The 20,703-nt window shown below is 46.9% G+C and overlaps 1 protein-coding gene and 1 long non-coding RNA gene across 4 annotated transcripts in view; one reads left to right on the forward strand and one right to left on the reverse strand.

Moving 5' to 3' along the window:
* Positions 1 to 14,667: 14,667 nt before the first annotated feature.
* Positions 14,668 to 18,672, reverse strand: LOC114669872 (uncharacterized). Its single transcript, XR_013397880.1, has 2 exons — positions 18,066 to 18,672; positions 14,668 to 17,276 (listed from the first exon to the last, which is right to left on the reverse strand). It is a non-coding gene; the product is annotated as an uncharacterized LOC114669872 (long non-coding RNA).
* An 85-nt stretch (positions 18,673 to 18,757) lies between these two features.
* The window catches only part of GTPBP4 (GTP binding protein 4), a 31,045-nt gene continuing 29,099 nt past the window's right edge, over positions 18,758 to 20,703 (forward strand). For all 3 annotated transcript variants that reach the window (XM_028825914.2, XM_028825915.2, XM_077945650.1), the window contains exon 1: positions 18,758 to 18,832. In XM_028825914.2, the coding sequence (XP_028681747.2) occupies positions 18,785 to 18,832 (48 nt within the window). In that variant the 5' untranslated portion in view covers positions 18,758 to 18,784. The remainder of the gene's footprint in view (positions 18,833 to 20,703) is intronic.

A 20,703-nucleotide genomic window follows, 5' to 3' on the forward strand; every position in this document is an offset into this window, starting at 1 on the left:
CCCACTCCATGCAGGGTGTGTGAAGATAGAGTTCAAATGAGAAGTGCCAACGTTCTGAATGCAGTGGTTTGCCTGTGTCCCCCGAGTTCATTTGCTGGAAGCTGAGTTGCTCTTGTAACAGGGCTGGGGCCTTTCCAAGGGGGTTAGCCTGAGGCTCTGCCCCTGTGGATGGAACATGCTTTTGTATCAGGGGTGGATTTATTGTCTAGGGAGGTGGCTCCTGATAAGTTTGTCCCCATTCCTCTCTTTTTGTTTTTTTTTTTTTGAGACGGAGTTTTGCAATTGTTGCCCAGGCTGGAGTAGTGCAGTGGTGCAATCCCAGCTCACTGTAACCTCTGCCTCCCAGGTTCAAGTGATTCTTCTGCCTCAGCCTCTTGAGTAGCTGGGATTACACGCCTGGATAATTTTTGTATTTTTAGTAGAGACGGGGTTTTGCCATGTTGGCCAGACTGGTCTTGAACTCCTGACCTCAGGTGATCTGCCTGCCTCAGCCTCCCAAAGTGCTGGGATTACAGGCATGAGCCACCGCACCTGGCCTCTCTCTGTCTCTTGCCCCCACTTCCACCAGGGCAAGACCCTCACCAGATGCTGGCACCATGTCTTGGACTTCCCAGCCTCCAGAACCATGAGCCAAAAAAACTGCTATTCGTTATGTATTACCCAGTTTGTGGAATTGTGGCGGGACAGTCCACAGCTCTCATTCTATTCTCAAAGGGGTGAGAGGTTCCAAAGGGGTTCATGTCCACTCATGTAGAAGCCAGAGGAAGACAGATCACACAGCCACAGCATCAGTTAGACCAGGAAAGGAGTGTTTAGAGACTTCCAGGCAATCATGAAACATTCCATTTCTATGTAAGCTGTTTGACTGGTATGAAGTACGCACTTGCTGAGAATCAAACACTGAGAATATCAGGTATTCTATGTTGAGATCTGATCTTGACAAGTAAATTACAAAAGGCAGAGAAAAGTAGCTAGAAAAGAAGGAAGATGCAGCCCCGGTAGCTGCCTTCTTTCCCGTCCAAGGCCACGCATGCTGCCCAGCAGGTCTTGGCGTTACAGAGAATGCTGGCGGCTCTGTCTGTCATTTGTTTGGAGGGCTCGCTGCTGAGCCACATCGAGTTTTCTGGAGACACGTCAGCTAAGCTAGTGAGACCGTGCTCAGTTCCTCCCCGTGCAGGGGTGTTACCACTGTGATTCTGTGGGTGGGACAAGGAGGCAACGAGGCTAACGGGAGAAGTCAGGGGCAAGCGCCCACTCAGTGCCCACGCAGCTGCCGACCGTGTGCTGTGGGCTGCCTTTCTTGCAGAGAGAAAGGAGCTCTGGTCTGGTGATGGAGGTGGATGTGCTACGAGAGTCCACCTGCCAGAGCCGCAATGGAAACGGGCCCAGACTGCTGGCGAGTGCAGCAGGGATGACTCACTGGGGCAGGGAGAGTTCGCAGGGTGGCTGGGACCACACAGTCCCTTCCTCACATAGGGCATGGCACACCCCACTCCTATACAACAACCACCATTCGGTTCTCACTTAAAAATCCGAACATGATCCACCTTTGGTGAACTTTTTTGTTTTTTTTTGAGACGGAGTCTCGCTCTGGCATGCAGTGACATGATCTCGGCTCACTGCAAGCTCCACCTCCCGGGTTCACGCCATTCTCCTGCCTCAGCCTCTTGAGTAGCTGGGACTACAGGTGCCCGCCACCACGCCCAGCTAATTTTTTGTAGTTTTAGTAGAGACAGGGTTTCACCATGTTAGCTGGGATGGTCTCGATCTCCTGACCTCGTGATCCACCTGCCTAGGCTTCCTAAAGTGCTGGGATTACAGGTGTGAGTCACCGCGCCCGGCCTGGTGAACTTTTTTTTTTTTTTTTTTTTTTGAGACGGAGTCTTGCTCTGTCGCCCAGGCTGGAGTGCAGTGGCGCAATCTCGGCTCACTGCAAGCTCCACCTCCCGGGTTCACGCCATTCTCCTGCCTCAGCCTCCCGAGTAGCTGGGACTACAGGTGCCCACAACCGCGCCCGGCTAATTTTTTTGTATTTTTAGTAGAGACGGGGTTTCACCGTGGTCTCGATCTCCTGACCTTGTGATCCGCCCGCCTCGGCCTCCCAAAGTGCTGGGATTACAGGCGTGAGCCACCGCGCCCGGCCTGGTGAACTTTTAACATACTTTCCCCGTGCTCTACAGCCACATTGGTTCCCGTTAGCTAATTTTTTTTTTTTTTTTGAGATGGAGTCTAGCTCTGTCCCCCAGGCTGGAGTGCAGCGGTGCGATCTCGGCTCACTGCAAGCTCTGCCTCCCAGGTTCACACCATTGTCCTGTCTCAGCCTCCCGAGTAGCTGAGACTACAGGAGCCCACCACCGCACCCAGCTAATTTTTTGTATTTTTAGTAGAGATGGGTTTCACCGTGTTAGCCAGGATGGTCTTGATCTCTTGACCTTGTGATCCACCCGCATCAGCCTCCCAAAGTGCTGGGATTATAGGCGTGAGCCACCATGCCCGCCCCCCTTAGCTAAATTTTTAACCACACAGTATTGTCATTTGCATGCTGTAGTTAAGAGCTTCCAGAGGTTACACGCACTAGATCTTAACAGCTGAGCCCTCATGAATAACATGTTATCTTCCACCATCTCGGGGAAGCAGTGATACTGTGGGACGGGAAAAGTGCAGTCTCCCAGGATTTCTGCCGTTTCCATGCTGAGTAACAGAGTATTTCCAGTCCTGTAACTCTGGTCCATGACCTTCAGTTAGGTGGGAATAACCTTAGGAAGTGCCCTTTCCCCATGTGGGCCTTTACAACCTTCAAAACTCCCAAGGATGGACCCAACTTGACAAACATCAACAGCTCCCCGTGTCCCAAAGGTGGACAGTCAGAGAACCTAGGGAGTGAGCCTGCTTCCGCACAGCTCATCAAACATCACACCTTTTGTGCGAGGTTTGGGAGAGCTGGTTTGGAGTGGCAAACATCGATTCAACCTCCAGACAGGGGCACGGGGTAACCAGGAGGGGCAGTGGTCAAGGTCCCATGAGGAACGACTCAGCTGGTGCTTTGTCTACATGGCTCGCTCCCACGGAGACCCAGGTGGGTGGGAAGGGGTTTTCCCCTTGGGGAGTTTGCCTCTTTCCCCCATTAACTATTATTTTCTCCAGACAATGCTCAGCTTCTAACACTCACCTTCCCCAGGAGCCTTGCTGTGGGAAATGTGTCTGCGTGTTTCTCAGAGAGGCCTGGACGCTCACGGCCTATGTGGTCTCAGCTTCCTTCATTGTTCTGGGCCTCGGTTTCCTTATCTATAAATTGGGAATGTGAAAGGCTCTCTTGAAGCATTACTCTCAGGACTAGAAATAACTCACATAAAGCAAGGGGCTGGTGTGCACACTTCATCTATAAAACACGGCTCTGACCCTGGGCTGCTTGTCTCAGAACACAGACACGAGGCCAGGCCACTGGTCCGAGCTCCCTCGGCCATTAGGCCAGACTGTAATCGGTTCTGCTTACAGAAGTTCAACAAGATGTAGTTTACCTCAACCGTGAAACACCTGCTAATACAGAACTCAAAGGTGGTGTAAAGATTAAACAGGTTCATGCTCATCAAAAGCTCCACAACATTCAACAAATGTCGGCTGTCACTGTTGTGCAGACGCTCAACCCTCCCACCCTGTCATTCAAGGGTCTGGGGACAGGCATGAGGTGACAGCGTGATTGGGAAACTAGTGGTGGGGGTGGAAGCCAGGGCAGGCTCAGGAGGCTCAAGACCTGGCACTGTTCTGTGGCTGGGATGGGGTCTGGCCTCTGCAGGCCCTGCCTGGCTCCTTCTGTGTCCACTGGTCACCGTCACAACGGATCAAACCAGCACAAAGGAATGCCTGTGCTTCAGAGGAAGTCACTTATGTAAAATATTTGACGTTTAAAAGGGAAATACATGCAAGTTACTTTTATGATTTTATAGGTTCTCAGCAGTCAGAAAAAGTAGCCAATCTATTAATCAGAAATAGTTCACAATACAGATCTTAGATGATGTGCTTGTTTGAATTAATGCTGACACATCCACCCGTGGTGTCCCGAGCACGCGTGCTCTCACGCAGCAATAGCTTCCTGTTGTTTTATTTACTGATGTCCCCACGTGTGTAGCGCAGGGTCTGCCAAATAGTTGGAGCTCAGTGTCTGTTGAATTCAGTTTCAATGCACTAAACGCCCTGAATTTACTCCTGGAATTTCTTCTTCTTCTTCTCCCAGTCACCGGGGCACAAGCCCTGCCTAGATTTTCATACACAAAATGTTAGGTTTGAAGAAATGGAAGAAATGCTGTTTTCTTATGTGCAGTCAAGGAGCGACTTTCGAGGGAGCTCCACTGAGTGGCAAATTGTCTGAGTGCACACAGATCTCTTGAGGTGGACGTGACAGAACCCAGGCAGTGTGAAATGGGAAACACAACAGGAAGGCAAGCAATGCAGCCCGGCCTAGTAGAAGGCAGGCCCGTCGTGTACCGTGCGGCCCGGCCTAGTAGAAGGCAGGCCCGTCGTGTACCGTGCGGCCCGGCCTAGTAGAAGGCAGGCCCGTCGTGTAATGTGCGGCCCGGCCTAGTAGAAGGTAGGCCTGTCCTGTAATGTTTGGAACTCACTTTCTTGTCTGAAAATGAGACACTTGAGGAACAGATCTTTGATGTGTGAGTGCAGGCTACTGCCCACGCACTTAGCAGAGAGGAATCAGTCACATGGGTTTGAATCAGTGAGTCGATGGTAAGGTATTTAAATAATGCTGAATTTACTTTATTCATTCATTTATTTATTTTTAGAGACAGGGTCTGGCTCTGTTGCTCAGGCTAGAATGCAGTGGTGTGATCACAGCTCACTGTAGCCTCTACTTCCTAGGCTCAAGTGATCCTCCCACCTCAGCCTCCTGAGTAGCTGGGACTATAGGAACTTATCACCATGCACAAATAATTATTTTATTTTTGTAGAGATGGGATCTCACTGTTGCCCTCTTGAACTCCTGGGCTCAAGAGATCCTCCCAGCTGGGCGCTGTGGTGTGCGCTTGTAGTCCCAGCTATTTGGGAGGCTGAGGCACGAGAATCACTTGAACCTGGGAGGTCGAGGCTGCAGTGAACCAAGATCATGCCACTGCACTCCAGCCTGGGTCTGGGCTACAAAGCAAGATTCTGTCTCAAAAAAAAAAAAAAAAAGGGAGAGATCCTCCTGCTTCAGCCTCCCGAGGTGTTGGGATTATAGGCATGAGCCAACATGCTGGCCTAGAGTTCTTTTTCTTGTCATTATTCCCTAAACAATACAGTACAACTATTTACATATCGTTTACATTGTATTAGGTATTATAAATCACCTAGAGATGACAAAGTACACAGGAGGACTGCATAGGTTACATGCAAATACTATGCCATTTTATACCAGGGACTTGAGCATCCACCGATTTGGGTGTCCACAGGGATTCCTGGAACCAATGCCCCATCCATACCAACGGATGACTACATACAAAGACTCTGGTGAAAGGCAAGGGTGGGCTGAGGTCACTGGGTGTTGGGGTGGGTGAGGCAGCTCTACCCACACTGCCTTTAAAAGTGAGCCCCCTGCCTAGGGTGTGCTGGATGAACTACCCTATCCCATAGGCTATTTCTATAGAGTTACAAACAGAATAATGGGGCTGAAGAATGAGACCACACATTCAGTAGCTGCCTCTAGGCTGGAAACAGTATTTCCACTATTCACTTTTCTTCATCAGTCTGGCCCCAGGTTTGACCATTTAGTCTTTTCATTATCAACTTTTGTTTTATACAGCATGAATTTCTGCTCATTCCTTCATTTTATTTGTTCTTTTACTTTATTTTGCTGTTCTTCTTAAATTTAAGATGGATGTTTACCTTGTTAACTTTCAGGTAGAATTTTGTACTGTCAATTTTTGCATTCTGTATTTCAAGGTTATGTTATTGGTTCACATTACTCTAACGTTATGTTTCGGAATTAAACATTTATTATAATTATTAACACATTTGGGTTTATAGCTACCATATTATTTGTGATTTTCCTTTTTTCTGTTTCTTTTCACTTTTTTCTTGCCTTCATTTCAATTAGCTTTTGTTAACCATTTTAGGTTTTTTTCTACTAATTTGGAAGTTTTACATTCTGCTTGTGTAGTTATAATCATTAACCTAGGAATTATAACAGGAATACTTAATTTACCAAGTCTGAAGTTCATCAGTACTTTACCCTAGTTCTGAAAGTAGGACCTAGAACTCAACTCTATCCCTTTCTTGATTTATAGGCTTTATTAATTATGTGTTAAAATGCAGTAAGATATTACTATTGGCCGGGCGCGATGGCTCATGCCTGTAATCCCAGCATTTTGGGAGGCCGAGGCGGGCAGATCATGAGGTCAGGAGGTTGAGACCATCCTGGCTAACATGGTGAAACCCCATCTCTACTAAAACATAAAAAGTTAGCTGGGTGTGGTGGTGGGCGCCTGTAGTCCCAACTACTCGGGAGGCTGAGGCAGGAGAATGGCATGAACCTGGGAGGTGGAGCTTGCAGTGAGCTGAGATCATGCCACTGCACTCCAGCCTGGGCGACAGAGCGAGACTCCTTCTCAAAAAAAAAAAAAAGATATTACTATGGTTTTATGTGCACTTTATTTGTTCCTCATTCTGGCACTTTTGTTCCTCATTCTGATCACTTTGCTTCTACTGCAAGTATATTATTATTATTATTATTATTTTTTGGAGATGGAGTCTCGCTCTGTCGCCCAGGCTGGAGTGCAGTGGCGCAATCTTGGCTAACTGCAAGCTCCGCCTCCCGGGTTCATGCCATTCTCCTGCCTCAGCCTCCCTAGTAGCTGGGACTACAGGCGCCCACCACCACACCCGGCTAATTTTTTGTATTTTTTTTTAGTAGAGACGGGGTTTCACCATGTTGGCCAGGATGGTCTCAATCTCCTGACCTCATGATCCACCCACCTTGGCCTCCCAAAGTACTGGGATTATAGGCGTGAGCCACCGTGCCCGGTCTTAAGTATATTATTTAAACTTCCTTTTAGAAAGGTTTGGCTTATGGTAAGATTTCTCAGTGTTCCTTTGTCTGTAAATGTTTTCCACCTAGGCCTTAAAGGATATTTTCTCTGGGCATCGAATTCTAGTTTGGCAGCATTGTTTGTTTTTTTTCCTCCCTCATCATATTGAAGATATTCCACTGTCTCTTGTCTCTCAATGTTACTGTTGAGCAGTCAGCTGTCACACTCACTGTTGCTCTTTCGATGGCAATCTTTTTCTTTCAGTTGCTTTTAACAAATTGTTCCTGTCTTTGGTATTCTGCAATCTGACTATGATTTCGTATTTATCTTTCTGGTTCTTCATCTTACCTGGAAAAATGTTAGCCATTATATCTTCAACCATTGCCTCCTTCCCTTGCTCCTTCTCCTGCCCTTCTGGAGTACTTATAGGACAAACATTTGCTCTCAATCCTACTGGTCTTCTCAATCTATTTCGATCTGCTTAACTTCAGTGTTGTGTGTTTTCCATTTGCCCCTCCAGATTGTGTCTTCCTCTGCCCTGCTCTGTGCCCCTGGAAGTTGACTTCTACAGACTGGATGTCCAGACCCTCTTGCATTCTGGCTGTTGGGTTAGTCAAAGGGAGGCCCCAGCACAAATAAGGAGACTGCTTTATTAATTTCTCTCACTCCCTTTCTGCAGGGCTGAGGCTTGGTGTCACTGTGTTCCTCTATGGCTGTGACTCCCACCTGGGGCCCTTCTACATGGCTTAGCATTTGCTAGGTTCTATCATTTCTTTGCCCCTCAGTCCTATGAAGTGTGATGGCTTCCCACAGTTGCCAGTTAACTGGGTCCCTCGTCATCCCTTGTTGGTTCTTTCAACCCAGCTGACACTTCTGTTAATAGTGTCTTCGGCCAGGTGCAGTGGCTGATGCCTGTAATCCCAGCACTTTGGGAGGCTGAGGTGGGTGGATCACGAGGTCAGGAGATTTGAGACCATCCTGGTTAACACGGTGAAAACCCGTCTCCACTGAAAATACAAAAAATTAGCCGGGCATGGTGGCGGGCACCTGTAGTCCCAGCTACTTGGGAGGCTGGGGCAGGAGAATGGCGTGAAACCAGGAGGTGGAGCTTGCAGTGAGCCAAGATTGCACCACTGCACTCCAGCCTGGGTGACAAAGTGAGGCTCCATCTCAAACAAAACAAAACAAAACAAAACAAAAATAGAGTCTTCTAAAAAATTGATTCATGGCTGGGCGCGGTGCTCATGCCTGTAATCCCAGCACTTTGGGAGGCCAAAGCAGGCAGAACACGAGGTCAGGAGTTCAAGACTAGCCTGGCCAACACAGTGGAACCCTGTCTCTACTAAAAATAAAATAAAAAAAAATTAGCCAGGCATGGTGGCGGGCGTCTGTAATCCCAGCTACTCAGGAGGCTGAGGCAGGAGAATGGCACGAACCTGGGAGGCAGAGGTTGTAGTGAGCCAAGAATGCGCCACTGCACCCCAGCCCAGGTGACAGTGTGAGACTCCATCTCAAAAAAAAAAATTAATTTAAAAATTATATTCATTTAAATTATTCGAGTGTGCCATCTATTTCCTGCCTGAAACAGGAACTAATACAAATTTATATTTCACACTACTTTTTGTGATCTGGATAATTTCTTTTCATCTATCTTTCAGTTCTCTACTTTTCTTCAGCTATCTCTATTCTGCTGTTAAAACCGTCTATTAAGTTTTCATTTTCAGTAATTAGTTTTTGTTTTTTTTTAAATCAGGAAATTTCAGTTAGATTTTTTCCAAGTCTTCTTGGTTGAGTTTTATAGCCTGAGTTTCTTTCTTTTCCTTTCTGCATAGATTTAAAGTTTGTGTATTACTTCTTTAAACATAAGAAACAATATTATTTTGTATCTTGTGTCCTATAATTCCAATATCTGAAGTCTTTGTGATTTATCTTATGTGTTGTTTCTGCTGGTTCTTATTCTTAATGCCTTGTTTTCTTTTGGATTTAATGATTTTTTTTTTATTATGAGTTGTTCATTTTCCATGGAAAATTATTTGTAGGTATTCTTTGGGGTCTGGCATGAAAATAAGTTTCTTCAGGAAAAATTGTGTTGCTTTGCCAAGTTCACTCTAAGACCAGCATGAGGCCTAGGGTTTGGCTATAACTTCTCAGGGGCCTCCTTTACCCATTTTCTTAGTGCTCAGTGTGTACCCTTTGGGACCCAGCTTTATAGAGTGAATACTCTATTTACCTTTGGTAGCCCTAGGTTTTATTTCCAGCGCCTCATCCCCACAAGGCTATAAACACCAAAACTGGAGTTCAGTCAGTTCAGCAAATGCTCTGAGAGTGAAAACCAATGCAGAGCTCCATCTGAGTACCTGCTTTCACTGACACTTTTTTTTTCAAAGTGTATTAGGCCATTCTTGCATTGCTATAAAGAACTACCTAAGACTAGGTAATTTATAAAGAAAAGAGGTTTCATTGGCTCATGGTTCTTCAGGCTGTATAAGAAGCATGGTGCTGACATCTGCTCAGCTTCTAGGGGGGCCTCAGGAAGCTTACAATCATGGTGGATGGCGAAAGGGGAGTAGGCACGTCACATGGTGAAAGCTTCAGCAAGAGGTGGGGGAGGTGCCATGCACTTTTAAATGGCCAGATCTCATGAGAATTCACTTGCCATTGCAAAGACAGCACCAAGCCATGAGGGATCTGCCCCCATGACCCAAACACCTCCCACCAGGCCCCACTTTCAGCACTGGGGATTATAGTTCAACACGAGATTTGGTCAGGGACAAATATCCAAACTCTATCATTGTACCCCTAGCCCCTCCCAAATTTCATGTCCCTCTCACATTAAAAAATATAATCATGCCTTCCCAAGAGTCCCCTAAAATCTTAACTTGTTCCAGCGTTAACTCACAAGTCCAAAGTCTCACCTGAGACAGTAAAGTACATTCTACCAATAAGCCTGTTAAAAAAAAAAAAAAAGTTATTTACTTCTAAGACACAGTGGAGATACAGGCAGCATTGGGTAAACATTCCCATTCCAAAAGGGATAAGTCAGCCAAAAGAAACGCACTACAGGCCCCAGGCAAACAAAACCTAGCAGGGTAGTCATTAAATCTTAAGGCTCCAAAATAACCTCCTTTGACTCCATGTCTCACATCCAGGGCACACTGCTGCAAGGGTGGTCTCCCAAGGCCTTGGGCAGCTCTGCCCCTGTGGCTTTGCAGGGTTCAGACCCCTGGGCTGCTCTCACCAGCTGGAGTTGAGTGCCTGTGCCTTTTCCAGGTGTAGGGTGCAAGATGCTGGTGGATCTACCATTCCAGTTTCTGGAGGATGATGGCCCCCTTCTCACAGCTCCACTAGGCAGTGCCCCATTGGGGACTCTGTGTGGGGGCTCCAACCTCACATTTCCCCTTGGCACTGCCATGGCAGAGGTTCTCTGTGAGGGCTCTGCCCCTGCAGCAGGCTTCTCTGTGCACTCAGACTTTCTCATACATCCTCTGAAATCTAAGTGGAGGCCACCAAGAGTTCTTCATCCTTGCATTCTGTGTACCTGCATGCTTAACACTATGCAGGAGCTGCCAAGGGTTATGTTCTCCAAAGCCCAAGCTGTACCTGGGCCCCTTTGAATCATGGCTGGAACTAAGCAGCTGAAATGTGGGAAGCAGTGTCCCAAGGCTGTGCAGGGCAATGGATACCCTGGGCCTGACCCGTGAAACCATTCTGTCCTCCTAGGCCTCTGGGCCTATGATGGGAGAGGCTCCTGGGAAGGTCTCTGAAATGCCTTCCAGCCTTTTTCCCCATTCTCTTGGCTCGCTTTTACCTATGCAAATATCCCTAGCAAGTGATCATTCTGCAGCCTGCTTAAATTCCTTTAAAAAGCTTTTTCTTTCTGTGCCACATGACCAGGCTGCAGATTTTCCAAACTTTTATACTCTGCTTCCTGTTTAAATGTAAGTTCCAACGTTAGGTCATTTATTTGCTCCTCCATCTGAGGTAAGCTGTTGGAATTAGCCAGGCTATCTCTTGAACGCTTTGTTGCTTAGTAATTTCTTCCGCCAGATGCCCCCAATCATCACTTTTTAGTTCAAACTTCCACAGATCCCTAGGGCACGACCAGAACGCAGCCAAGCTCTTTGCTAAGGCATAACAAGGGTGACTTTTGAACCAGTTCCCAATAATTTCCTCATTTCTATCTGAGACCTCAGCAGCCTGGACTTCACTGTCCATATCACTATCAGTATTTTGGTCACAACCGTTGAACCAGTCTCTAAGATGTTCTAAGCTTTCCCTCATCATCCTATCTTCTTCTGAGCCCTCCAAAGTCTTCCAACCTCTGCCTAGTACCTAGTCCCAAAGTTAATTTTACATTTTCAGGTATCTTTATAGCAATGCTCCACTTGTTGGTACCAATTTTCTGTGATCCAAACACCTCGCACGAGGTCCCACCTCCAGCACTGGGGATTATAATTCAATATGAGATTTGATGAGATTCAATATGAGAAAAATATCCAAACTATATCACTAAGTAATATTTAGATAACTTTAAAGGGTGTTTAAAACATAGTTTAGGTACTTGGTAATGTTTTTTTGTTTTGTTTTGTTTTTTGAGACGGAGTCTCACTCTGTTGCCCAGGCTGGAGGGCAGTAGCATGATCTTCACTCACCACAACCTCTGCCACCCAGGTTCAAGCAATTCTCCTGCTCAGCTTCCAGAGTAGCTGGCATTACAAATGCCTGCCACCGCACCCAGCTAATTTTTGCAGTTTTAGTAGAGACAGGGCTTCACCATCTTGGCCAGGCTGGTCTTGAACTCCTGACCTCATGATCCACCTGCCTCAGCCTCCCAAAGTGCTGGGATTACAGGCATGAGCCACCGTGCCCAGCCATGTACTGTTTTCAATATGAGACTGTCCTTTATCCCTAGCCGACCATGTAAAATGGCACTTGTTTTAAAATTTATTATGTGTGGAACAGATAATGTCTGAAATTGCCTGAATCTAGCAGTAGGCAGCAGGGTAAGCCTGCTTTTAGCTTATATGTGCTGGTCAAAGCTATTCTTGATCTGCCACTTTTTCAACCTATAGCTTTTCTTTTTTTCTTTTTTCTTTTTTTTGAGATGGAATCTCACTATGTTGCCCAGGCTGGAGTGCAGTGGCACAATCTTGGCTCACTGCAACCTCCTGCCTCAAGCAACTTTCCTGCTTCAGCCTCTTGAGTAGCTGGGACGACAGATGTGTGCAACCATGCCCAGCTAGTTTTTGTATTTTTGGTAGAGATGGAGTTTTGCCATGTTGGCCAGGCTGGTCTCAAACTCCTGACCTCCAGTGATCTGCCCACCTCGGCCTCCCAAAGTGCTTGGATTAGAGGCATGAGACACTGCGCCCAGCCTCAACCTACATAACTTTTTATATTTAAAAAAATAACTTGGACTAGACCACATTTTCTCATGGCAGAGTCAGTCAGTCAACTAAAAAGGGAAAAAAGAGCAAATTGTGATGAGGTGACAAAATGGAAAACACGATCTAGATAAAGCCACATATCGCAGGTGATAACACATTGCCTCAAAATATGAAATCATGAAGTTTTTACATATCTACTTCTAAAATTTACTATTTAAAGTTATTAAAATTCTGTATGATTCAATTTTCTCCATCAATCCCATGGTCTTCCTAGTACTTTCCCATTTTGAATGTGTTTTAACTTCTGTTTACTGAGTATTGGCATGGTGGCCTGCCACAGAAATTTTGAAAATGAGAATAACTTAAAATAAAAAAGTGGTCTGAATTAATCCCAATGGAAAGTGAGCTATGCAGATGATGATCAGCTGAAACAGACTATAAGGAGAAAGGAAACAGGATAGGAGTTACTTGCTGGGCAGGATCATTCACGAGAGTTCTTTCATGTTTTCTTAAGAGTTTGGAATTCCGACTTTGTCAGTCCCCAGGTATACTGATGCTTTTATGGAGGTTTTAAATGAATGAACACTTATGAAGAAAGACCTGCATTAGTCAATATTAGCCTGGGACAGAGGAACAGAAGAGGGTTTATTACCTGTCTCTTTATATAATGGTCATAGGTTCGGATTTTCTAAACAGAAGTATTTTGGCATTATACGTTGTACCATATTTGGATTATCAATTGAACATGGATTTATTTTTCATTTATTTATTTATTTTTGAGACAGAGTCTCACCCTGTCACCCAGGCTGGAATTCAGTGGTGTGATCTTGGCCCACTGCAACTTCTGCCTCCCAGGTTCAAGTGATTCTCCTGAGCCAGACTCCGAAGTAGCTGGGATTACAGGCCCGCACCACCACGCCCAGCTAATTTTTTGTATTTTTAGTAGAGACAGGGTTTCACTATGTTGGTCAGGCTGGTCTCGAACTCTTGACCTCATGATCCGCCTGCCTCGGCCTCCCAAAGTGCTGGGATTCCAGACGTGAGCCACCGTGCCCAGCTCAACCGAACACAGATTTAAAGAGCATCTGCTTTAGATGCCAATGCGGTAGGCATCAGTACTGTTTACAAATAACTCTGTTATTCTCAACTCACTGTCCAGAAATAGGCACATGGGAGCTGAGACTGAAACATTTGATTGTCAAACTCATTCCCCTTTCCTCGGCATAGCTATTGTCAACCTTTATTCTAGGAGTCTGATCTCTCAATGACCATCCTGAACAGGGGCCCCTGCTGACCTGTGGTGGGTATCTCAACCAGCTTGGGCTGCCATAACAAAATACCACTGACTGAGTGGCTTAAATAACATGCAATTTTCTTTTCACAGTTTTGGAGACTGGAAGGTCAAGATCAGGGCATCAGCATAGTTGGGTTCTGGTTGCAGCCTCTGCCTGGCTTGTTGAAAGCTGCCTTCCCTCTGTGCTCACATCGTCTCTCCTTGGTGCATGCATGGGGTCGGGGAAGCCTGGGAGCAGCCCTCTGGTATCTTTTCTCAGAAGTGCTCATAAGTATGCCAACTCCACCAGGAGAGCTCCAGCCTCGTGACCTTTTCTGAACCGAATTATCTCCCCAAGGCTCCATCTCCAAATACCATAACAATGGGGGTCAGGGCTTTCACATAGGAATTTGGGGAGACTCAATTTGGTCCAGAGCAGTGGGCATGAAGCATCAGAGAGAAACAACCAATGCTGAGATTTGGAGACTATTTGTTATCATAGGATAATTTAGACTGTCCAGACAGATACATTCTGATAGCAAATATTATTTTTATACCTCTATGCTTTTGTGAGGAAATAATATGTTTTTAATTAAAAATAATAGCGGGAAAGGCACTTAGCTTACTGTTAGTCTAGAAGTTGGTGGCAGGGCTGGAATTGAAATTTTAAGCCTCCTCCCTCTGGAAAACGGAAATTGCTAAAACATTATGGTTTCCTTGTGCAGACCTTCAAAATCAATTATTAAACTTGTGACAATAACGTCACATCATCAAAGTGAATTTTTTTCGCTGTTTTTAACCTGAGGGTCAGACATCACAACCACCTGCTTAACCAGCTTCCATAAACACCAAAGATTCAGATGTCTGTTGCAATATGAAACTTATCTTTGCTTATCTCGAGTATCTTTTTGGGTACAGCACAGAATGCTAATCTTAAGAAATTCTGCCTGCAGATATTTAGAATCGTTTGGAAATTGATCATACAAGCATAAGTACATGCATTCCAAATACGTGTATGTTTATTATTATCACAAATCTTCTCTAGGAAAAGAGATCGGAAGATTTCCATTAAACCTAAAATTGTTCCTTTAGGGAACAGCAGAATGCAAAGAATGTTTTTAACAGTGTGTCAATTGAATGACTCTTACTCAACCCATGGAAACAGCCCTTATCAGCAGCTCTGACGTGAGCAAGGGCAGAAGTTCATTAGCACAGGTGCCTGTCATGATGCACACACAGGAACGGAATTCTCACAGAAGAAACAACCTGTCTGCGTATCCAAACAGTGCTTTAGTGAAACACAGGTGCTGGGGGATTATTGACAGCATATGACCCCAAGTGCAATCCATCATGTACCTCCATGTAAATACCAAACAATTCATGACCAGCCTGGACAACACAGCGAAACCTCGCCTCTACTAAAAAATACAAAAAGTAACCGGGTGTGGTGGCGTGCACCTGTAGTCCCAGCTACTCGGGAGGCTGAGGCACTTAAATCTGAGAATTGCTTCAACTTGGGAGGTGGAGGTTGCAGTGAGCCAAGATCACACCATTGCACTCCAGCCTGGGCGACAGAGTGAGATCCTATCTCATAAATAAATAAACAAACAAACAAATACCAAACGAGGTAATAACCCTAAAGAGGTCAAGAACAAAGCCACTCTTGGCTGACAGTGCAAAAGGAGAGTGGCTTTGGAATTCCATGCTCCCTGGACTCACCTCCAGTTGTGTCTCTCCAGCTGTGTGGCGGTGAGCAAGCATCCAACCACATCAAAGCCAGCACTCTAATCTGTGAAACAGAGACAATCACACCCACCTCACTATGCTGTCCCGAGAAGGAAAGCAAGTGACCCGGCATGTGGTGGAGGCTCCCTGCTTTGCAGTTGTTAAGGTTCAACGAGAATTTAATGAACAGAACAAAAGTTTAGCAAACGTTATTGTAACTAAGTAGTTAATAAGAACATAGATAATACATAATAATGCGTAACAAATAATAGAGAATCTCTTTGCTCACTTATTAATGCCTGTAGAATAGGGTTAGTGAAAAGCAAAAATAATTCACATAAAGTATTTTTAACATGCCTGGTAGATAGTAACTGAGCAAAGAGTGAAGAAACAGAGGCTTGGTGAAGCTGATAAGTTTTCCCAGGATCAGAGGGGGTGGAGCTGTATCTCAGAAACGAAGCTCACACTCTTAACTCATGGTGTAATTCTGCAGAGAATGTCAGGCTGCACCTTTGGCCCAGAGGGTGGCTCTCATGCCACTGCTGCCTTCCACAAAGGAGGGTGTTTCCTTAGACTTCCCTGTTGACAATTTTCCTCTTTATGGCACAGTGTGGAGTTCTGACCCATTTCAGGGTTGTGCACAGGGTTCTGACGGTACTGTAATTCAGTAGGACTACTTGAGTATCGCAGAAGCCAGATCCCAACTGCTACAGGCCCAACTACATCAGGAACTTCCTCAAGCCAACATTCAATCAACAGAGTTCCATGGCCACTGCGAATGCTCTCGGCAGTGCTGCCTGAGGGGAGGGATGGCAGAAGAGTAAGACACAGTTCCTGTCCACGAAGAGCTGGCTACTTCCTTTGCAAACATGATGTACACGAGGAAGCATCCAGGTACAAAGCAGCATGTGACTCGTTCTGAATGAGTTCCTGTGGGGATCCAGGGAAGTGGCTGACGGGCCCGATGGAGCACTCTTAGGACCCTCTAAGACCGGATGGCTACTGATGGCTAATCCCCATGCAAAGGCTCCTTTCAGGCAGGAAGTTCAATTCTGCAAAATGTACCTTTCATTCATCAGAATTACAGCAACAAGAAGGTAAAACAGAAAATACCAAGTCCACAAAACAAAGAGATTTGAAAAACGAAGCTTTTCCCTGAGAAGTGCCTGGCAGTCAGAAGCTTTGCAGAGTACCCTTGAGAGCATCCTTTACTACGGCTGAGAAGTACCTTTCTCTGTCACAAGGTACACACACTCGGAGGCATCCTGGTAGCTGGAACCTCCGTTAACACAGTCAAGAATTGGCAATGTGCCTCATACTGCAGGCAGCGTTTCTGACTCTCCTCAGAAAGGCCTTTAGCGTTTGGTTTCTCCAGAGAAGCCCAGAAGTCTATCAATAGAGAAGCTTGCTCCTGGTGGTGTAGAACACACACTTGCCCCCAAGAAGCTATACTCAGCCAGAAAATCACAAGAATAGGCAAAAATGTTGATTCTTATCAACACGCACATGGTGTAGGATGCTTGGTACCTTACCATGGTCATAGCTCTGGGCCCATGATGAGCCATTATGGTTGTGCATTCACAGACATGCCTTTGTAGCTGAACAAGTTAAAAGCAGGTGGCTCACACCTATCATCTCAGCACTTTGGGAGGCCAAGGCCGGTGGATCACTTGAGGTCAGGTTTTGAGACCAGCCTGGCTAATATGGTGAAATCCTGTCTCTACTAAAAATACAAAGTGTTAGCTGGGAATGGTGGCAGGTGCCTGCAATCCCAGCTACTCGGGAGGCTGACGCAGACGAATTGCTTGAACCCCGGAGGCGGAGGTTGCAGTGAGCTGAGATTGTGGCACTGCACTCCAGCCTGGGTGACAGAGTGAGACTCTGTTTGAAGAAAAAAAAAAAAAAAAAAAAGAATTAAGGATGTTTGCCCATCTGAAGCAAAGTATCTAAATATCGGATTAAAAGAAAAAGAAAGAGGAACTGGCTATATCAGAGTGAGAGAAAGTGGGAGATGCTGAGGAAACATATAAGAACCTAAAAGAAAGGGCAGTAAGTATAAGCATAGCTTTGCTAATCTCGGAAATGGTGGCCAGAACTGTCCTGCGGCTTAGCAAATGATCATAGCCAGCGAATCCTAATTACCCTAGAAGCTTCCTTTAGAAGTGCCAGAGATGTAGGAGGTATGCTTATCCGCCTTGTGACACAAAAATGGAAGCATAGTTAATAGATGAGAAAAGCATGACTCAGAATGATTTTCAATATTGGAATGTTGGGAATTTATGAGAGGTATTTTCGTGTAAGAATAATAGGACTTATTTAAAAGGTTTGGAGAGTGGGGGGCATCCCAGATGCGTGAGAAGCAGTATAGCTAATCGTTAGAAGTAGGTTTGCTGGAGCCAGGCTGCCTGGGTTCAAAGCCCACCTCTGCTGCCCCTTAGCTGCACAACCCTGGGCTGCTTTCGAGCCTTGCTGTGCCTTGGGTTTCCCCACGCACTTCATGAGGCAGTTGCAGGAATTAAACGAGTTAATATGTAGTCAACAGCTCTGAACACTGCTTGAGTGAGTCAGCCCTACCTAACGTTTAATTTACAGGATGTGGCCCTGGGTTCCTTAAGGGAGCGGCCACACTATTCACAAACATTAAAGCAGTAAAGGCTCCATCCTCATCACCTTTCTCCTCTGTTGGACCCCACAGGACTGTCTCTCGAAACTGCTTCCTCCGCTCTCCTAAGGCACTCTGCGGAACCAGCGGCACCTCTTTCGCCTGAGATCAGGATTTCCCTTCTCCGCCCGTTTTGGGATTTAACAAGCACGAGAAAGGAGGGCTGCAGGGGAGCCGCGAGGGCCTCCTCACCACCGCCCGGGATCAGAGTGGGGGGTGTCACCCGCTCTACACCCAGAGCCCGGGCACACCCCGCACGCGCGGCTCCCTCCTCCTCGGCGGGGCTCGCCGCGACCCCGGACGCCCAGACTCCCGGATACCCTCGACCCTCCGGACTCCTAAGCCCCGCATCCCCCAAATCCCAAGACCCCCCTCGAACCCTGTTTCAGGGCGGATGGCTGGGGGCCTGAACCCGCTCCAGAAACCCGCAGGGCAGTCTGTCGGAAGCCTCTTCTTTACCCAGCATGAATTTAGTCTCCGCGCGCCCCCTAAAACCCAGGCGTCCTCTCCCCCGCGCCCTCGCTCCCGGGGCCCTCACACACTCTCCGCGGCGGACCTCCAGGCCGGGCGGGTGCGCTGTGCGACGCCGAAAGCGCCATAGAGCACGCAAGACACGCTTGGCTCCCGGAAGTGACGTACAGCAAGCGCCCGACGGCGGAAGTCCCTCCTGCTCCCGACGGCGGAAGTTCCGGGAGTGCCCAGTACCCGCGTGCATACGGCAGCCGGCATGGCGCACTACAACTTCAAGAAAATTACGGTGGTTCCGTCCGCCAAGGTAGGTGGCTACTTTCGCCTTCTCATTAGCGGGGTCTCAGGGGAGGGTCCGGGCCTGTAGCCGTGGGAGAGCGGTCGCCTTCCGCTCGCCCACCACCCGCTCCCGGGCCCGACCTGCCGGACGGGTACTCGAGATCATTTCCCCTCCCCCAGCAGAATCCGGGGTCCACCAGAGATCGGATCCCCCAGAGACCCGGGTCCACCTGAGACCGGGGTCCACCCAGAGACTGAGGGCCCCCAGAGATCGGGGTCCACCCAGAGTAGGGTTCCCTGGAGGGGCTCCGGGTGACGAGGTGGGCGAGTGGAGGGGACCCCAACATGTGAGGGAGGAAGCACTCCGTGGTCCGTGATGAGCCTTCAGATTCTGGATTTGGCGTAGCCCCCTCCCCTCTCAGGAATCCTCGGTTCGTTGCTATCGTGATTTAACATTTCTTAATTTTTAAGTCATTCTCTTTCACTGTTAGATTTGGGAACCCCTGTTCTTTTTAGACCATAGTAGGCCCAGACTAAATTTTTACAGCGTTGGTTAGTGTGGCAAGAATGAGTCAACAAGTGTTAAGTGTTAGAATTTTTTTTTTTTTTTTTCCCCGAGACAGAGTTTTCCGCTTTTGTTTCCCAGGCTGGAGCGCGATCAAGGCTCACTGCAACCTCCACCTCCCGGGTTCAAGCGATTCTCCTGCCTCAGCCTCCCGAGTAACAGGGATTACAGGCGTGCGCCACCACGCACGGCTAATTTTTGTGTTATTAGTAGAGACGGGGTTTCACCACGTTGGCCAAGCTGGCCTCGAACTCCTGATCCCAGGTCTCCCAGGGAGATCCCAGGGAGTTCGAGATCCCTCGAATTCCCGCTCCGGCCTCCCAAAGTGCTGGAATTACTGGCGTGAGCCACCACACCCGGCCCTGGTATTACGACTTTTAAGAAGTCATGTTTTTATGTAGTGAACATTCGATTTGGGCCGCAATTACAGAGACATTGACGGGCAACTCGAGCCTCTCAGGGACTGCTGCACAAGAGGGAGTTACTGAAGTCCCTGCAGAGTGACTGTTTTCCTCTCATCAGTGTCTCCTTTTCTTCACGTCTTAACAACGGAATGAGCTTGCCTTGGAAAGCTTTGTGGGAGTCTCGTATTTTACCTTCATAGCAATAATTGTTTCCCCACTTCTCTCCATTTCTCATTTCTTCCTGACAATTGTTCTGACACATCTCTTGATAGATTGTAGTATTTTCTTTCTTTCTTTCTTTTTGAGATGCAGTCTCGCTCTGTTGCCCAGGTTGGAGTGCAGTGGTGGATCTCATCTCACTGCAGCCTCCGCCTCCGATTCAAGTGATTCTCCTGCCTCAGCCTCCTGAGTAGCTGGGATTACAGGTGCAGGCCACCAGGCCTGGCTAATTTTTGTATTTTCAGTAGGATGGAGTTTCACCATGTTGGCCAGGCTGGTCTTGAACTCTTGATCTCACGTGATCCACTTGCCTCAGCCTCCCAAAGTGTTGGGATTACAGGCATGAGCTACCGCGCCCGGCCAGATTGTAGTATTTTCGAGTGCAGGAATCATGTCTTATTTGTATTTTTGGTCAGCCATCTCTCAAGTTTGTTGAAGGAATTTGCTCTTTGGATTACATGAACTTTGTTCATGTTATTGACTTATGTGGAGAACTTTAGGATATGTTAGTACACCATCCATCTTCTGTGGAATGAGATTTGTATTTTTAGAGAACAGATGAGTTTACACCTAAAAAATGGGTGATGGTAATTGTTTGGTGATTGGAAGTTAAAAAAAAAAATCACATCAGGAAAGTGTGTGGTATTCAGTTCATTCTAGAAGCTGTTAAGTGAGTGCCTGTCCTATGCATTGGGTACTGTGTTACAAAAA

The sequence above is a fragment of the Macaca mulatta genome, chromosome 9 (assembly GCF_049350105.2).
Source record: "Macaca mulatta isolate MMU2019108-1 chromosome 9, T2T-MMU8v2.0, whole genome shotgun sequence".
NCBI classification, from domain to species: domain Eukaryota; kingdom Metazoa; phylum Chordata; class Mammalia; order Primates; family Cercopithecidae; genus Macaca; species Macaca mulatta.